This window comes from Stylophora pistillata, chromosome 7 (genome assembly GCF_964205215.1).
Source record: "Stylophora pistillata chromosome 7, jaStyPist1.2, whole genome shotgun sequence".
NCBI classification, from domain to species: Eukaryota; Metazoa; Cnidaria; class Anthozoa; order Scleractinia; family Pocilloporidae; genus Stylophora; species Stylophora pistillata.
This window is the reverse complement of record NC_142525.1, coordinates 1,178,287-1,196,653: the sequence shown is the minus strand read 5'-3', so window position 1 is coordinate 1,196,653 and position 18,367 is coordinate 1,178,287. Positions and strand designations below refer to the sequence as shown.

General features: G+C 37.3%; 3 protein-coding genes across 3 annotated transcripts; 2 read left to right on the top strand and 1 right to left on the bottom strand.

Annotated features, from left to right (window-relative positions):
* Nucleotides 1–4,759: 4,759 nt before the first annotated feature.
* On the top strand, nucleotides 4,760–5,591 carry LOC111328446 (uncharacterized). The gene has a single exon (XM_022932880.2). It carries the CDS (start codon nucleotides 4,904–4,906, stop codon nucleotides 5,453–5,455), a length of 552 nt encoding a protein of 183 aa, XP_022788615.2. The 5' UTR covers nucleotides 4,760–4,903; the 3' UTR covers nucleotides 5,456–5,591.
* A 4,096-nt stretch (nucleotides 5,592–9,687) lies between these two features.
* Nucleotides 9,688–13,742, bottom strand: LOC111328475 (uncharacterized). Its single transcript, XM_022932916.2, has 6 exons — nucleotides 13,726–13,742; nucleotides 12,282–12,699; nucleotides 11,929–12,133; nucleotides 11,254–11,379; nucleotides 10,606–10,737; nucleotides 9,688–10,179 (listed from the first exon to the last, which is right to left on the bottom strand). The coding sequence occupies exons 2-6, from the start codon at nucleotides 12,572–12,574 to the stop codon at nucleotides 9,826–9,828; spliced, it is 1,110 nt and encodes a 369-aa protein (XP_022788651.1). The 5' UTR covers nucleotides 12,575–12,699; nucleotides 13,726–13,742; the 3' UTR covers nucleotides 9,688–9,825.
* On the top strand, nucleotides 12,772–17,238 carry LOC111328472 (heat shock 70 kDa protein 12A). The gene is made up of 4 exons (XM_022932912.2): nucleotides 12,772–13,221; nucleotides 14,437–14,688; nucleotides 15,155–15,332; nucleotides 15,995–17,238. Exons 1-4 carry the CDS (start codon nucleotides 12,916–12,918, stop codon nucleotides 17,086–17,088), a joined length of 1,830 nt encoding a protein of 609 aa, XP_022788647.1. The 5' UTR covers nucleotides 12,772–12,915; the 3' UTR covers nucleotides 17,089–17,238.
* Nucleotides 17,239–18,367: the final 1,129 nt, after the last annotated feature.

The following is an 18,367-nucleotide window of genomic DNA, read 5'->3' as shown; positions in this document are numbered from 1 at the left end:
AATTTGTTCAATGGTCTGATTCGAGAATCAGAACGTAGGAACTTCATCGAATATCGTCTCAATGATTTACAGATACGTAACCTACTCTCTTGGGTGCATTCGTTAAAAAATGCGTATTTTTCAAGTTGTTCCACCGTGCAAATGATATGAATCCCTGTATAACGTCACACTCACTAGACTTGTCATAGGCGGGCTGAAGACAACATTATTTTGATTGACAGAATTCCGGATTGATATGGTTTTCCAGGATTTCCTAAAAATATTGGGCGCATTTATAGTTACCCATCATGAATGTTTGGAAGAGCACGACATTATTTTTAATTTTTCGGAATCGGCAAGGGCATATCATACACACAAGTATTGTATTTAGTCCAAACTTTTAACAAAAATGCTTCATCCTACCAGACTAAAACGGGCACGAATAAAAACAGATCCCAGATCGGGAAAGGTGTATTTTGATATTCGCCCAAGTTTAAATGTTTTATTTATGGTAACTACTTGATATTTATATGGTACTTTGGTTAGATTTAAATCTACTGGTTTAAAATAGAAATACTCATATGGGTTTAGTACAATCCAAATAAATATGTGTGTGTAATTTCAAGGTTAATCAAAAGCTAGTGTACCAATGTGTATTGCCCATAACCATATACTGTGCAAAATATTATTCTAATCTATTTTGTGAGTCGTTTCAACTGTTTCATCTATTTTAAAAAACCAGCATTGAGTATTTACATATTATAGAACTTTTAGAAGAATTTACTTCGAATCTGTGGAGTTTATTGGCTTGAACAGCATAACTTTCACAGCAGTTATACCTAATAATGAAAATCCCTTGCAAAGAGGAAGGAAAACAACACGGCAATATCAAGTAAGGGACGTGGAAGGAATCTAAGTGTTCTAGGGTAAGATGCCTATTCTCAAAAGTTAGTGTGTATTTTATTTTTAGCCAGAGCATGGTGTGAGCTTGCATTGATTGGAAACAGCATAGAAACAAATGCTGTCACCACAGTTGTAGAGGTTGAGCCGGAGCAGATTGGTGCGAGCTTCATTAGCATAATGATAGCCGATAGATCGAACAGAAACGCCAGCAAAAGGCTGTCTTTTTTTGACAAGATACATTTGAAGGTTTTTTAGTTAGATTTGTTACTCATGTGTAAATAAAAGTCTATTTTGGCCAGGTGACGTGTTATTGTAAGACTGTTACCGCAGAAATATCTAGGCCCTTACGGTGTGGTAAACATAAATGATATGCAACTCACGCACTGACATGATAAATTTCTTTTTAGTGGTGTCTCAATTTGAATTGATCACGATTTATCAATACTTCTGCCCCTGCAAAGACAATTTCCTTCCCTTGTCATTATGAAAAAAATACAGTAATTATTTCGCGTAATTGTTCTGTTTGACCAACCAAAATTAATTCGCATGAAATTGTTAATTACGGAGAGACGTAAGCCGAATTTCTCTAGACTGACGCAAACACCGAAACGAGCTTGGGATGAGTCGAGAATTTGATTACTTCAATGCAAGGTGGGCGTGCGGTTTTGGTAGTATCCAGTACACTATTTGTAGTTGCTCCTGAAACTGTAAAAGTCTCCACAAAAATTTTTCAAGCTCTTAGCTTGTAATCGGCTTCAGTTATTCTTCTGATTTGTGTGATATCCTTTGTTTTATCAATAACATTTTGCGGTTTCGCTGACGTTAAAGATATTTTGCAAGTCATAGAAATCTTGTCATAGTATTACAATAACGTAGGTCTAGGTATGGACCAGTTTGATAAAACTTGTCTTTCGACCTTTCGGTGGCTTTCGCGAACTTTATTTCTTGAAACGTAGTTTGTGTGACTGTGGTAATATCTATTAAGACTGTTTGAGAGGTGGCAGAATCCTGAAGAAACTTCGAAATCGATAAAGAACCTTCGCTAAGGCCTCTCACGTTTGAATGGTTCAGCGATATCACTTCCGGTCAAGGCTGACCGCGAATTCCTACACATAATATGAGGCCAGAATGTGAAGAGAGCGGAAGTGGTGGGCGGGCAGTCCATTGCTACTTCAAGATATCTAAAGTACCAGAATAGCTGTTTGAATAATAAACGCGCGCGTGTAAAACGATTTTACGATATGACACAACATATCCCTGAGATAGACAAGTGCGAAGGAATTGGCTAACCAGTTGACTCCCACCATAATGGCGGCTCTAAAGAAAACCATATTATTTTTAGACTGGACAGAAAAGTTACACCAGTAGAAGATTAAAAACCAACATTTAATAACCTTAAAAGTTTTATTTGTTCATGTTTTGTGCCACCTTAGAAAAGTTATCTGACAAGCGAATAATAATTTGACAATTTTCCTATTATCAAGATCAGAAGCATGTGGTTCTGTTTAGGTACATTTTAAACACCAAGTCGTTCAAATGTTTGTGCTTATGAACATTTTTCAACAACTGTTTCTCTTCGATATAAAAAGCAATAGCCTGCAATGCTCATTACAAAGTCCTTGGACTTTGTACTTTCTTACAATAGGTATTATTTTCCATTGTGGTAGTTTTTTTTTTTTTTTTTTTTCAATTTGGTTGCCTCATGTGAAGGTTGTATTGTTCGATACCATTAATCAAAGCCAAAAACAAGACAAAGAAAGAACACTAAAATGGCATTGAAAATTAGATTGCTTACAAAATCATTCAATTCAAATGCAAGGTTTTTTCTTTTTTTTCCATTTCACTGATTCATTATTGATTAGTTTTCAAAGTAGGAGCTCTATTAGGTGTCGTCCACTGTTTTGAAAATAAGTCGCTATCAGTTTGTTTTTTGTTGCCTCGAGGGAGAAAACTTTTACACAGCATAAAGCTGTTTTTGTGTACATAAAGCCACAGTGTGAAGGTGTAGTCTGATCGTCCGGGTGAGTGTAGTCCTGAGAAGGACTGTTGTCGGTGGCAGTGACTGACGTTTCGACAACCTGTGCGGAAGTCATCATTACCCCCGGGTTCAAACCATTTACTGCATAAAGCCACAGTGGTTTAGAATATCTGCGTTTTTTATGTGTGGATTTTGTCAAAACAGGTCAAAGCTCTTTAGGCGTTGTTTCCTTAACTTGCTCTCAGTTGAATGAAACGTTTCGTTCTTGTCCAAAATCAAACTCGTGCTTTCTGCCTGGAATCAGACTCAAAGGTAATTCAGTAAAGAAACGAAGAAAATGCAGATCCCTCAAACATCAACAAAACATTTGTTTGGATACCAATTGAAAAGTTATTATTCTATTCAGGAAACAAAACAGTCGAGTGATATTCCATGGAAAGGCCCTTTAACATGCAAGCGGATTCACTATCATTTCGATTGATGTAGATTCTGTGGCTCTACAGAAAAGCTATTTATTTCATTGTTTTAACTGTCCATCAACGCCAGAAATCGATATAAAATAATAGTAATGAAGTTGGAAGCAAGCAGAAAACGTGAAACAATACATATCAGCAATTTTTCTTTAAGCGGAAACGTGAAAGGGGAAATTGGAAAGACCATGTCGCTAAAAAAAATACAAAAAACAATTGTATATATTAAATCTGGTATCATATCACGTACCAAAGGTTGAAGGTGACATTTGCAAATGGAGGATATGTACTTGGGGGAGATTAAAAGCTTCAAAACTAATGCATTTTACGATCTCATGAAATTTTGCGATTTGCATGCTCGGCAACTTGAGCAAAAGAGGAAGGAGATAACATGGGCACGTGTTTTAAAAATTGAAAGAAAGGAAAACACGAAATTGTCTTAATTAAGTGTGTTTTTCAACAGAATTTGATTTTCTAGTTTTCAAAAGAAAGCTGCTGTTTCAATTTTTCAAACAGAATCCTTTGATTAATGATTTTTTTATAAATGAGAAAAAAAACAGAATATTATTATCAGAATAAATGTTCATTATATTTATACTTGTCTGTAAGAGAAATCTTATGTTTTGAAACGCTACAATTTTGCAAAAACTAAAAAAGAATATTGAATATTGATGAAAAGTAAAAGATTCTGTGATGTTTTTAATGGCACCTTGATTAAATCAAAGCGTTGATTTGAAAATTTAAGACTGTATTCAGCTAATGGCTTTTTTGTTAAAAGCAGGAACCTGAATCTCCGAGATATACTCATAAATTTAAGGCTTCAAAATGTCTTTCTTGCGTGTTCCGTGCGCAAAGTGTGAATATACGCTCGTCCTAAATCATATACGAGCGTTTTGGAGCATAATTTCCTGTTTTCTTTTCAAGCTTTGAAGCAAAATAAAGCACAATACTGGGAGAAAATTTTATGAAAACATATTTCTTATTTCTAATTCGCTGGCTCAGTTGATCATTTTTTCTTTTGTTTTGTAGCCCCTTGCCAAAACAAAAGTGTCAATAGAGATTTTCAATTTTCGTTTGCAATGCAAATGTGCAGTTAGTTTATATTTTCAGCTCATAAGCAGTTTTGTCACTCGCCAACGGACAATATAGAAACCACATATCTATACACGAACTCAACAAGCGTGTCCACAGACATACTAAAAATAATTGCTCTCGAAACAGGCGTCAGTTCCGAGAAGGTCAGTTAGGTCGAATACGCGACCAAATTTTCATTTAGCAGATAAAGGACGGGTCTCTTTTGTTTCTAAAGCCTTTTATCCTAATGTGCCAACTGCCTAAGGAAGCGTAAATTCGTCAGCTGCCCTTTGATGATCTTGAATCAAAACACGAGTGATTATACTAATTGTTTGACGTCGCCCAGGGAAAATTAAAATAAAAGACGTTCTGAGGCAAAAGCGTCTGTTTACAGCGCCGAAGACGGACTCTTTTCGTTGATCAAGCTCAAGAACTACGAGGAGTTTTTCCAAAGTAGAACTCGATAAAAACATAGAGAAGAAGGCAAGGTGTGAGAAATATGGAGGCACCAAGGCAACCGGTAGATTTCATGTGCAGTGTGAAGTATTTAGGAAGTCAAAATGCTATGTATCCACAGACAGGGACTTTGGAAAACATCGCCCGTGTGTATCAAAAAGGTTGCGCGCTTAACGAGAAGGACGTCGCAAAACTGACTGTTACTAAAGACAGCGTTTCACTTCGGAGTAAAAACAACGAAAAGATTTTCAGACTACGGAAAATTTTGTTCTGCGCAAGCTACAAGAAGATTCCCAAAGTTGTTGCGTTTAACTATATGGTTTCGTCCTCACCCAAGCGGTTGGAGTGTCATGTGTTTTTGTGCGGGTCTAACGAAGAGGCGAGAGGGATTGTCGCTGCTTTGACCACAGCGTTCAGAATGGCGTACAATGAGTCGAAAAACGCTGGCGAAATTCACGTGGACGAAACCATCACAAATCACAAGGTATGGACGGTCGATTCAGCTGAGGAGAAAGAGATCAAAGTTATTTTCGCGTTGCCAAGGAAAATCGGTGAAATATTTGATACTCTGACTAATTGCATGACTGCAAAATGATAAGCTTGAGGAACGTCGGATATAACTTGTGCGATCAGAGCCGAACTGCTATGGGAGGTAAAATTAATAATGAGAGAAGAAACTTATGCCTGAAGACGTCTGGAAAGTGCTAATTTATGCAGTGGGTTGCGCTCGCCGATCATACCTATCAAAGACATTTTCGTTTTGAGAAATGAAGTCTCGTTTCTAAGTTAATTGCAATTTTCGGTGGTGAGTCGTTGCAGTTTATGGAACAAACTTGAAACTTCGATTTTAGCATGGTAAAGAGACATCTTCATTTTGCCAAATCACATGTGTGTCGATATGCAGTAAGCTAGTTTATGGTTCGCCTACTCCATTTTCATTCACTGCATCAATATCGAAGAAGATACGAGTGTGTCGTTTTAGACATTTTGCCTTAAAATTGTAATATAAGTAATCTAAATGAATGTGGCAGAAATAATATTCCATAGCGAACTTCGAAAGAAGCTGGTAACCTGCAAGAGAGAATAAGTAAATTGAACATTAAATAACTTTAATATAATCAATTTTTCTGAATTTATTTACGTCTTCAAGACTGAAAAAGCTTAATGTAAATAGTTCATCGAACGTCCTTTATATCAGCTTCAGTCATAAACATGGCCAAGATTGGAATGAAATAAGACCTTGATTGAAATTGTGTGAGGAAAAAAAAACTTGTAAATAGAAAAAATCTCGAAAAAAAAACCTTTACAAGATAATTGAATGAAACGTCTGTAGATAGGTCTGGAAGCTTTCCAGTCGATCGCCGAAGAAGAGTGAACGTGAAATAAATTGTGAACATATGTTGTCTGGTTTGTGATTTGTGATCTGTGATTAAATTTCAAACGACGAAAGTCCCAGTACTTTTTAAGAAAAAATATAACATCTCTCCACTTGTTTGAAATTGTTTGTTTTTCAAATTCTGTAGTAGGAAAAAAACTGTTACAAGACTTTCGTGTTGTTCACCACAAACCCTAACAATCAGAAACATGATTTCACCGCTTCTTACCATAAACAGTAAATATCAGGAAATTAAAGGTGGTTTGTTGGGGGCTGCTGTAAGAGTTTCTTTCTGTATACATAGCAAAACGAAAGGAAAATGGATTTTTTCTCTTAGCAACATCCATTTATTTTCGATCACTGTTTCGTCGACGCATTCAGTAAGCAAAGTTATTAAGCTGAAAAATAATTGCTGATTGTAAACTCACTTCACAACGTGACCGGTTATGAAATAGGGAATTTTAATTTCGTAAGTATCCTGTTTGTCTTGCAAACACCTTGGGAGATCATTTAAAAACAGTATCATAAAACTGTGATTTTTATTGAGCATTTTTGGCGAATGAGGAGACCAATAGTTAATGACACTCACTCTTTAATGTTTCTTAACTTTGGCAATTAAGACGGCTGAAGATGTCATTCCTTTTTCCAAATTTTTTATTTTAATGGGCTTCTTTAACGCTTGTCTAGTATTTGCACCCTCGTTTTATAGATCGCAGGGAGGTCAGCGCAAACATAAGTTTGATTAAGTTCTTAATTATCTTGAATGGGAAAAGTTTAAATGCATTTACTTTCGTGCAAATTGAAGTTGTATGGCGGTGTATTTGAGACAAAAGCAGCAACAAAGATTTCTCTCTGAGACAGCTTTTGGAGGGGTACTACCTATTATTTTTTTTTCCAAGTTTGTTAATAATTATCTCTTTCTTCTCGTGTAAAGCAATAAACGTCTGGGCTGGAAAACAATATCGAGATACCAAGCGTGTCATGCATAACAAGAAATTATTTTTAGATCATTTGGTGCCGTTGGGTATAAGGGAAGGGCAAAAACAGGGTTTTAAATTAAAAGCCGAGGTTTTCTTAAGACCCGAAGAAATTAGATGTGAAATAAGTTTTAAGAAACTCTGAAGGAATTTCTTGTCCTCCCTCAGTGTCCTGAGTATTGATTTCCAAAGAAAACGTAGCTAACGATATCTTACATAATTTGCTATGTTTTAGAATATTACCGCTCATAATGAACCAAGCCAAGGAGAACGAAGCAATAACTCGTTTTCTTACTTGGATACGAGCAGAAATGAGAGATATATAGGTGTCATTACCCATCAACCCTCAACTCCCACAGATGATAAACATGTAACTTCTCCCTATAACGTCCATACATTATCCAACAAATAGGTAATGAGAATGATTTAACTAATCAGGTAGAAGGTTGTTACGTTGATTGAACACCAAATTCTCATAACTAGTTTTCAATTAAATGTGTGGCAGCTAGAGGGGAGAATTAACAATCGGATGTTTTTATTTAGTTTATTAAGGGTTGTGAGAAAATTATTGACAGCTCAGTTAAAGCTATTGGTCGTTAGAGAAACAGTGATATTAGTCGAAGAAAATATCGTCATGAAATTCATTAATAACAGGTAAATGTGACACCCTCGACTCAGGCCAGGCGCACTTTAACAACCTGGTCGCCAGGTGTTTCTCGGTCAGTTTTTCAAGATGGTAGCCGATTTTTCTAGATCCTTATTGTGACTGGGAGGGTGAGTTTGAGGCTAGTTTCCAGGCTCTACGCTTTAGTTGGTAAGAGAATGATGGATAACTTAGTGTATGTGAATCACGCTCCTCAATGTGTTATGGCTGGGTCGTAAGCAGTTTAGTCACTCTTAATTGATTTAGTCTCTCCAGGAGGTAATGGGCTCCTGACCGTCTCTCTTAATTCTCCAGCGACCTTTTCGCAACAAATCATGAGCTCTCACGCAAGATATAGCTGGTTGAAAGTTATATTTCTTTCATGGGGCTTTGGAAGCGGTCTTTATGTTTGCGCGCATGTTTAAATTCCCACAGTAAAACTGCCTGATAAAATACTAGTAGGGCAGGCTGGTAGAAAAACCAGTTTAACTATAACTATGTAAGCTATTTTGCTATGGTAATAAAATATTCTTTTTTGAGTGGACTTACTAGTTAGAGGCAAATCCTTAACGATTTCATAACATCAAGGAAGACGTTTTGACCTTAGTATTATGTTATTTCTGTTGGCGATTTTGATCGGCCAGAATGGAACAAATGATCATCCAAATCAAACGGGATTTTCCCAGTTTCTTTGGAAACTCTAGCAGGATAGTGGATGCAATTAAAAAATTGACTGATCCTGCTAGTCATTTCTGATTAATGTAGAACTGAGTTTCCTCTCTAGATGGACATGTATATGTGGTCAGGTCTGGTGCAAAGAGCCTTAAATTTGTCTAAGAATTTGTATTTTTCCAAGCTATGATACACACATCTCAATGATACATCAACAATGGCGCCACTAGTTGCGCATAATCGATGACTCTCGATGAAAAAAAACATAAAAACCTTAAACAAAACAAAAAAGCAATGGAAAGACAAAATCAAAAAACGAAAAACAGAGCTAAAACAATAAATGAATGAATGATTTACTAATCGAAGAATCGATTGATACTTTCTGCTTGAGGGAATCGAAAGAAAAAAACTAGGTAAGTTCAGTCTGACTCTACATGCATCACTTAAATTATTTTCAGAACTGAAATAATTTTAAAATCTTAACAAAGAACATTCTGACTTAAAAACTTGCATTATTACATGAAAACCAGAAGTAATATTTCCTATTCTAATACTATTGAGTCACAAATGATTGTCATTCTTATAGGCACAGAGGAAGCAATTGCCTAAGAAACAAGCATTGTGCTTTATTTTAGCAAATCATCTTTTTTGATCAATATTGTTTGAGAATTGTTCTTCTTCCTTTTACCTAGAAACGATGTTAAAAATTGGAGGTAACAATGTGGAATGATTTACCTCGTTAAATCTTGCGCTGACATCTGTAATCATCAATAATGCTGCTTTGTTATGGGACTTTTTAACAATAGCGTTAATAATGAGGAAATCACATTGTGGTCTCTTGTGAGTAAGACCCCGACATTAACCAGGAACCATAATCTATTTCAATCAAGAAACAGTGAGGTGCCCTTCAAACTTTGAGAGAATTGGGATTTGCATAATTTAGGTGTAAGTAAGAAACAGTGTTGGACGGCTGGGACAGCAAGCAGCCTGAGCAAACGTTCAGAACCAATCTCTATAAACTGCGGATTATAACATGAATCATTCTATACCTAACAAAATTATAAAATTAATATCCCACAAAAGACATAGGTAAGTGCGTGAAACCCTCACGCCTGTTCAAATGTACATCCAGTTGAGAAAGTCATTCGAATGTCTTGTAGAACTTAAAATGGAGATTGTATGCCTTTTAATTTGACTGAAATGAAAGAGAATGAAAACGAAGAGATCAAGATTGCAGTGACGAAGTTCTGTTCTACTATTAAAGGGATAAAAATAGAAAAGATATTCCTCCCTTGACTTTAAACGGACGAGTGTAATTTGGGTTTTGGTATTATAGCTGCTTTTCCTCTGACAAGCACTTCGTCTCCTTTAGAATCAGTAAGAGCCGGCCAAACACAAACAGTCATGGTTGGAACACCCTCTTTAACTTCTTCCTCTTCTTTTTCAAAGAATTCATCAAATTTTTCTCCTTGAACGTCCGGTATCATCACAATTTTTAACGGTGGTAGAAGGTTTACCATTCGCCAGGCAAGTCGCACGCATTCAGTGACGAAATTCTTCATTTTGCTCAATTTATCTTCATCAAGATATGGCAACCAAGGGTCGTGTTCCCTCCATTGACGATGTTGTGCTTTTAACTCTTTTAGCGTTTTCTGTGAGAATAGACAAAAACAAAACTTCTTATCTTTTATTCCTCTTTGAAAATAGTTTGTATCTAGAAATGATCATTATTGTTTTACGCCGAATCTTGAATTACGGCCGGTTATTGGCCTGGGTAACATAAAATGGACTTGAACGTAAGAAGACATAAAATACAACCATGGAATTTTTTAAATGCTCTATGATATTCCAATTGAAATATTGACACCCTCAACTTTAAGACTCGTTAAAAAGAAAAACAAACCGTCTTCACTTTTCTAGTACCGGTAAGTATTCTCTGAGGTAGGTTGTCGTGGGTAAGATATCTTATCAAATGATGATGGACTCTAATTTCATTATTTCAAGGCATTCAAATTGGCATTGGTAATTGAAAATCTTCGACAGACCACAAAGAAACAAATGTTCTGAAATAATTTTACCTCCTCCAGATCCGTCAAATTGCAGTTGACTGCTATTTCTTTAAGAACAGAAGAGCAAACTATCCTGAATGACTCATCTGAAAGTAGCGAAGCTAGCTCTTCTGATATATTTCTTTCCATCGGCTGCAATACCTGTGAAGTAAAACAAAACCTCCTGAGGGTGATCCGCTCGTAAAAAAAGGAAAAGGAGATAAATTTCCCCACGAAACTTTGCTTCCTGTTGTGTGAAAAGGTGAATATTTGATACGATGGATAGTAAATATTCTTCGGAGATTTCTCAAGGTGAGCAATCAGTCAGTTTTCAATTAAACTGAAATTAGCACGAACAAAGATCTAGTGACCTAAGATCTTCTACTTTTATCCGGAGTAAAATGATTAGAGGACATAAAATAGGCTATCCATAGAAGTAGTCCGTATGATAACTATAGAAGATGAAAATTATTGTGATGGGGATGACTATGACGATAACTGTGAATTGCTTTGGATCTAAGACACCTCAAGAAATGAGGTTCATGTTTCTAATGATTTCAGTGGCGAGGTTGCATTAGAATGATGAAGAAGATAATGACGATAGTAACATTGATAATGTTGATGATGCATAGAAAAGGATTTTTGATATTGTGTAGTGAACATACTTTACTGATTTACCTCTAAGGATCCATTAGGTCTTCCCATTTCGTAATTGGCACCTAAGGATGATGCCCATTGGAAAGTTTGAGGTAAAACACCTTTATCAAATGCATCTTTCGAAGATCTTGCAGTATCAAACGCAACCTGAAGATGAGCGAGATTTCATTCTCATGAGTTGTTTATACAACGTTCCAAACAATTTACAGTATTCGCTGAATTTCGTTAAACAGCGACAGAGCTATTTAACTAAATGAAATAAGAAGTATTCCTCTAACTCTTTCAAACAAAAGGGAACATTGTTAAAGTGTTTTTATATTTTAAAGTTCTAAATCGGAAAGAGCGTTCCGACAACTTAAGTCTCGAAAACAAATTCGAATTCTACAATTCTTCCCACTGACATGAAAATTCGCCACGATGCCGAGGATCTTAAACAAAGACAACATCCTCTGAAAATAGTTGACACAACTTTATCTGCCAGATAAGAACGACATGCTAAAGTCGCATCTTAGTTTTTACAAGTTTAGAAATAGTTTAATGTTAAACACAAATATCTGTTTTCGTTTTTAAAATTATGGATTGCATGTAATTAATTATTGATGATATCGCTTTGAATAAAATTCACGAGTTGTAGACACTTTTTCTAAAGGAATTTTGATTCTCATTCGTTAATTTTTTCCTCATTATCGTCATTACCACAAATATTCGACATGTCAGATCCTTCCTGTACCAAAGCTCAGTCCTTTGAACCTTCTTTCCAAACGCTTCGATGGCTTTTTTGCGATGAGCACCATCCATAACTTCGTATTTGCTTATAACGTCACTTCTCTTGTTTTTGCTCGTAACGTCCTCGGATATGCTTTGGTAACCACGATGATTCATCTCTGAATCATTGTTGATCCTATTTTTCCGAAGAAATGGTTTTAACAATGTCAGTAACCGTCAGTTCAAAAATAGCTCATAAAATCCTAACGGTGAAATCGACACCAAATTGTTGTTTATAAGCTACGCGTGGTGTGTTTCGCTATAGATATCTATGTTCAACTTACCTTTGTCGTAAACTTTGATTATCTTTTCTAAGTTGCTCATTGCAGGTTTGCAGTTCTTGATTCTGTTTTGACAGCGTGTCCACCTTCTGCTGAAGCTGTTGGCAAGTTCGGTTCGCTATCTCTACTGCGACATTGTTGGCCGCCAAGAAGTTATTGAAGCCCATTGTATTGGATTTTTCGCTCATCGCTGTAGCCGCTACCTCACCTTGAGTCTCGTTTGAAATAGGGATGTCAGTTTCTTCTTGCTCAAGAACCAGCACCCTTTGACTTGGTGCTGACGAACAGTTTCCCATAAAATCCAACTTTTCGAATGACTTGCATCGGGTTTAATCTAGGTTTCTCTGTATGTTTCTATGTCTAGGAATCTGGGTGTGCCATTTCTGGGAATTTCTATTGTCCGTGACGCATTTGATACCTTCTTAAAATAGGAAAGAATGCAGCTAATTTCAAAAGCTTTGTTTGTCATAAGCCTCTCGTCCATAAGGTACTTCTAGTCCTCTGATCTGATTCAAAGAATCCTTTCTTGAAAGAGTATCTACTTTGTGGTCTCAGCATGTTTCGATTTAAAGATTAGGGATTTTGATACCTCGTATTATACGGCTTTTGAAGTAATCTAAATTTCGATTAATCAACCATGGCAGCACTAGACGATCAAAGAGATGTCATTATTGCGATCGACTTCGGCACTACCTACAGCGGATTTGGATACGTTTTCGTCAAAGCATCCCAAGATCGTATCTATGTGTTTCAGAAGTGGGGAAGAGGACAGGGAATAAGTTACAGCAAGACGCCAACAGCTCTTCTCCTGAACGAGGAAGGTGAATTTCTCAAATTTGGACATGCAGCGGTGGAAATGTATAGGAAACAAGCGATGTCCCAGACGGATTGTAAAAAGCTAATGTATTTCGAAAAGTTTAAACTGTTGCTTCATTCAGAGCAGGCGAGTGTACATTCTTTTCCTCTATATTATTACATCAGTCATTTGTACTCAGTTGTTCCGGATTATGGCAACGAAAGCGAAACCACAGCATCACTAGATCAAAAAGTCAGCTTTGTTGAGGTTTTGATTGAAGACGAACACAGTAGCAAAAAATTCGATTGATTACTTATTGAAAAACACCGGGACGATGTTTTTCTCTGGTTTAAATGTATTACCGTGACGAATATTGTTGTTTAGTAGCTGGTTTTCAACGAAAGACTTGAAAACTGTCTCTAAGAAAGGGCTCCCGAACATCTTTGATCATCCAGGCTTGTTGTTGGCTAAGTTTGATTGAATAATTTAGTGTAAATTAATTACCCGATGAACTGACTACAATTTTATTCAAAATATCTTGGCTTTTACTGACTTCGAAGAAGTTACGGTTTTGCAAGCTCGATCAGCACTTTCAACCATGTCCTTGATTTAAGCGAAATCACGAAGTATGGTGTTAAATATGTTTGTTACCTGTGTGCGGTAACCATCCGAGTGCAATGTTGTTATTTCGTCAACTTTTCATGTAGTGATGCAGTGTTTTCTGATATTGTCATCACTGTTACGGTAGCCAATGTACCCTGACCTTCTCTTCACCTTGGTTGGATTAAGAGCAAAAGTGTTAGTTTGTTATCTGTTACCATATTCATTTAGTAGCAACAGTTCCTTAAAACAGCATCATTGTCACATTTACGAGCATTCGCTCAATTTCACGTTCAAGGTGATTTCATTATTATACCTCCCAACTTAAATACGCCATAGTAAAAAAATCCCTAACACCTTAGGGAAACAAAAATTTGAACTTTCGACTCGCACGTGATCTGGTCGTGCACCTTGGAATTGCGGTAAATATGTGTGCCACCCTTCGTCAGACTTTTTTTTTAATTGAGACAATTATGGAAAACAATGGCCTTCTGGAGTCAGTCAGTAAGTGTATGTTGTTTTGTTTTCTGCTCTAAAGTTGGTCTGTTTCGATTTAAAATAAAAGTTATCGCTGACATTTGATTCGAACGAAATAAAATGATAGGTGATAGAACTTGTAAACGTGAAAATGGTCATAAACCGTTCTGTTAATTGAGTTCCAACCAAAACGACAAGCTGCTATTTGTTTGGGAATTTCGATAATGGCTTTTTCAGTGGCCAGTTAGGCCTTTGGCTGAAGCTTTATCGGTTTCCCGTTTTCAGGATCTAAATGAGAGAACAGAGGTAGAAGCCAGTAATCGAAAAAAGTGGCCTGCTATGGATGTATTCGTAAAATGCCTTGAATACTTGAAGAAAACTGCAACAAATGCCATCAACGAACGTCATCTGCGTTCGGCAAAGGACAATCCAAACGCGGAACCTAAATACAAGCCCGAACAGATTCAGTGGATAATAACGATTCCAGCAATATGGCGCATCTCCGCTAAAGAATTCATGAGAAAAGCTGCATATAAGGTAACTACTTTAACATCCCCTATAAAAGCAACAATGGTGATAACAGTCATTGCAATTAACAAGGGAAAAATAACTGAGATAAAATTGAAGTAACTGGAAGTTGAAAAGGTCAATGTGTCAACAATTTTGACGGCGATTGTGACATGTTTTCGATGAAATACAGAATTAAACGTAAAGCCTATCAAATTTTTTTTTCTCGCAGCACTGAGCTAGATTTACAGTTGACAATAAATTCGTCTTAGATTTACGGTCTACAATGAATTCGCTTTGTCCAACACATATACATGATGCTAGATTAAATCAAAAAAGGCATACACTTAATTCTTTTAACAGACGTGTAACAGAGGAGTAAAAACAAAAACAAAAAAGCAAAGAAACATACTAACAAACTAAGAAACCAGCTGTTGGATTATTAGCAAAAGAGAAGAACAAAAATATTCACAGCTTTTTATCGTTTTGGTCACAGGCTGGAATTGCAAGCCCCGCGGATCCTGACCAACTCATTCTTGCCCTTGAACCTGAGGCCGCATCTTATTACTGCAGAAAGTTGCCCTTCGAAATGTTTAAGGGAGAGTATGGAAAAGAGGTGGTGAAGGACACGTTGGACGAAGAAGGAATTCCGTACATGGTTGTGGATAATGGAGGTGGGTTGGGACTCCTCTAACATCTTGGGACATATTCAGTAACAGTTAATATCAAATGACCCGTCCGGCCCCGCTCACCGTGAATCCCATAGAAAACCATACTAAAAGTTAACGTGTGCAGGGCCGGAAAAAGCCGTTCGGCCCTTTTTCCCTTGCGTCGTTCTGTTGCAAAAACTTGTAGGAAAACAGAAATGCGAAAAAATAAATCATGTTTTTCAAGGAATTGGAAGTTTCTTGTTCCGGTTGACTTGAAATAATAAAGGAAAAGTTTAATTACAGAATGTTTTTTGTGCCCGTACGGCTGCGTGTACCTGTCTATCGCGTCTTATCTAGGCTGAAAATTTTAACGCTCAGTGGAACTGACCTTGAGCTCAATATTTTCCCATCCGGCCTTCCTACTCAGTCAATAAGTGCATATTACGTCATTAGTGTAAAATAGTACAGACCTGCTGTGATACAGAAACTGAGCCAGCTTTTACAGGAAAAGATCGAATGTAGTCAACTCAAACCCTCATGGAAACCTTTTTTATGCCCTAAACGTTAGGTAACATATGAAGCAACGAAAAGAAGAAAACTTTTTTTCATGCTGAGTTTTCTGCTAACAGGTCTACCACAAGCGGTATTCCGAGCCAGTTAGAATGAAATATGACTTTACTCCACAGGTGGAACTTTGGACATCACTGTACATGAAGTTAATGCTGTTGACGGGCATATTCTAGAAAAACACTGTCCCGCTGGAGGTCTTTACGGTGGCATTCACGTTGACGAAGAATTTGAAAAAATGATGGGTCAGGCATTCGGAGAAGACGTTATCAATAATTTCATAAAACAATTCCCGAGCGACTGGCAAACCTTAATGAACCGCTTTGAAGTGCAAAAGAGGGCGGAAGAAGAGGTTGACAATGACGAAATTAGTATCCCTCTACCTTTAAACTTTATTAACACTTGCAATCATTATATCGGAAAAGACGAAGCCATCAATGAGAGGATTCGGGTGTTTTATTCAAGAGAAGTGAGCGTAAGCAGCGACTATTTGAATATAACCATGAATACGCTGGGCGACCTGCATCGTCCAATTGTGACCAAGATTGCCGATCGCATACAGAGTTTGCTTTCTGAGGATAGTCTTCAAGATGTTAAAACTATGTTTTTCGTCGGTGGCTTTTCTGAAGCTCAGTTTTTGCGAAGAGAAATTTCTCGCCGCTTTCCTGACAAACGCATTCTCATACCACACGATCCCCAACTCGCCATAATTCATGGCGCCGTAGAGTTTGCTCGAGAACCGAGTCTACTTAGAGCAAGGGTAATGGGCAAAACTTACGGTGTTGGTACCTGTTGCACGTTTGATCCTAGGATACACCCAAAAGAGAAAAAGTTAGTTCGGCCATGGAAGGAGTACTGTTGTGACATTTTCGAAACCTTAGTGAAGAAAGGCGAAAGAATAGATCTAGAAGAGACAAGAGCCCACTCATTTTTGCCCATTGATCCTGACTGTACCGAGATTTCTTTCCGGTTTTACAGCACAAATCAAGACGACGCTCAGTTTGTCACCGACCGCGAAGTTGTAAGCGAAAACGTCACTGTTCTAATTCCCAGTCCAGATACCACCAAGGGTTTAAACCGAAGATTAAGGCTGGAAGTAAAATTTGGTGGCACGGAAATTAAAGTTCAGGTCACCGATGTTGAGTCGGGTAATGTCAGAAAGGCTTCTCTTCAGCTCGTTGCCACTTCGGTTCTTCATTCCCGTTTTCATTAACAGAGTGAGTCAGAAACATATAAACTCTAAAGTGAACTCTTTTTCAGGGCTACAGTCAACTCTCTCTAAGACGGACACCATCGGGACCGACCTCAGCTGTCCGTCTTAGAGCGGTGTCCGGCTTATAGAGAGTCGACATAACATGACCCCAGGAAAGAAAGCACGAAAATGACTGTTTTAGATTACAATACCATTCGGTTGTCATCTCCAAGTCATTTTTTCAATGAGACAATGACTGAATTAATTTTAACTTGTACTGTTTGTATTCCGCCGACAAGATAAGAGCTGGCAATTAAACGTCTGGTGTTAAAAGGAGTCACGGGTACTTGGTACTTTAAGAAGTTTTCTTCCCTACATCGTAATTTGCGGTCACATTCAGCACCTTACAAGTGTCCGTTGAAGATTTCAAAGCGTCCGTTGTCCGTCTTATAGAGGTGTCCGTCTTACAGAGATTTGATTGTAGTAAAATAACTAAGAAACGGCCGGGACCCACACCAGCTGTCCGTATTATAGAGGTGTCCGTTAAGAGAGAGTTGACTGTTTTGAAGTTCGATTAAAACTAATTTCAAAATTTGTTTGGTTACTTCCTATGGCGAAACGAGCCATAGAAGGACACAAACGGCATTCCGGTTACTAGACTTTGTCAGTCAGACTTGACTTCTATGTAATATTCGGAAACGTTTAACCTTTTATAGCGAAGTCGATACTGATTTCGGTCATTCACAGTGCTTCAACTATAATGTAAATATTTCTTTTAGAGACAATGGTACCTCTAAGGAGTAAGTGATTTATATTAGTATTATCACAGATTGTTAATTTGGCCCTCCACCGGTAAAGGTCCGGGACGTCTGACCGCTGTTCGTTCACCGTGCATTTTTGAAGCAAGTCATGGACGATCATGTACAGCAAACGCAATTCTTTTCGGTGCTGTCCTCACCCTTACTCTTGCATCAGTTGAGCTGAACATAGTTAAAAATGTCTAGCAAAGGCTGAGTTAGATTCAATCATCACTGCATGAACTTACATCTTGTAATAGGGTAATTTTCCTCCGACGAAGGGCTAACGCTCGAAACGTCAGCTTTTGTGATCGTTACGGTGGCCAATTTACCATTTCAACTTTGTTGATATATCCAAATAATTTTCCTTTAATTTGGTTTAAGTAAGGTCGGGAAAAGTGCTTCTAAGAACGGTAGTGCATTGTTTTATAAAAAGTAATCGTTTTGGTGAACTTGATTTACACCTCAATACTAGGTAAAACAACTTGTACAAATAGATAAAT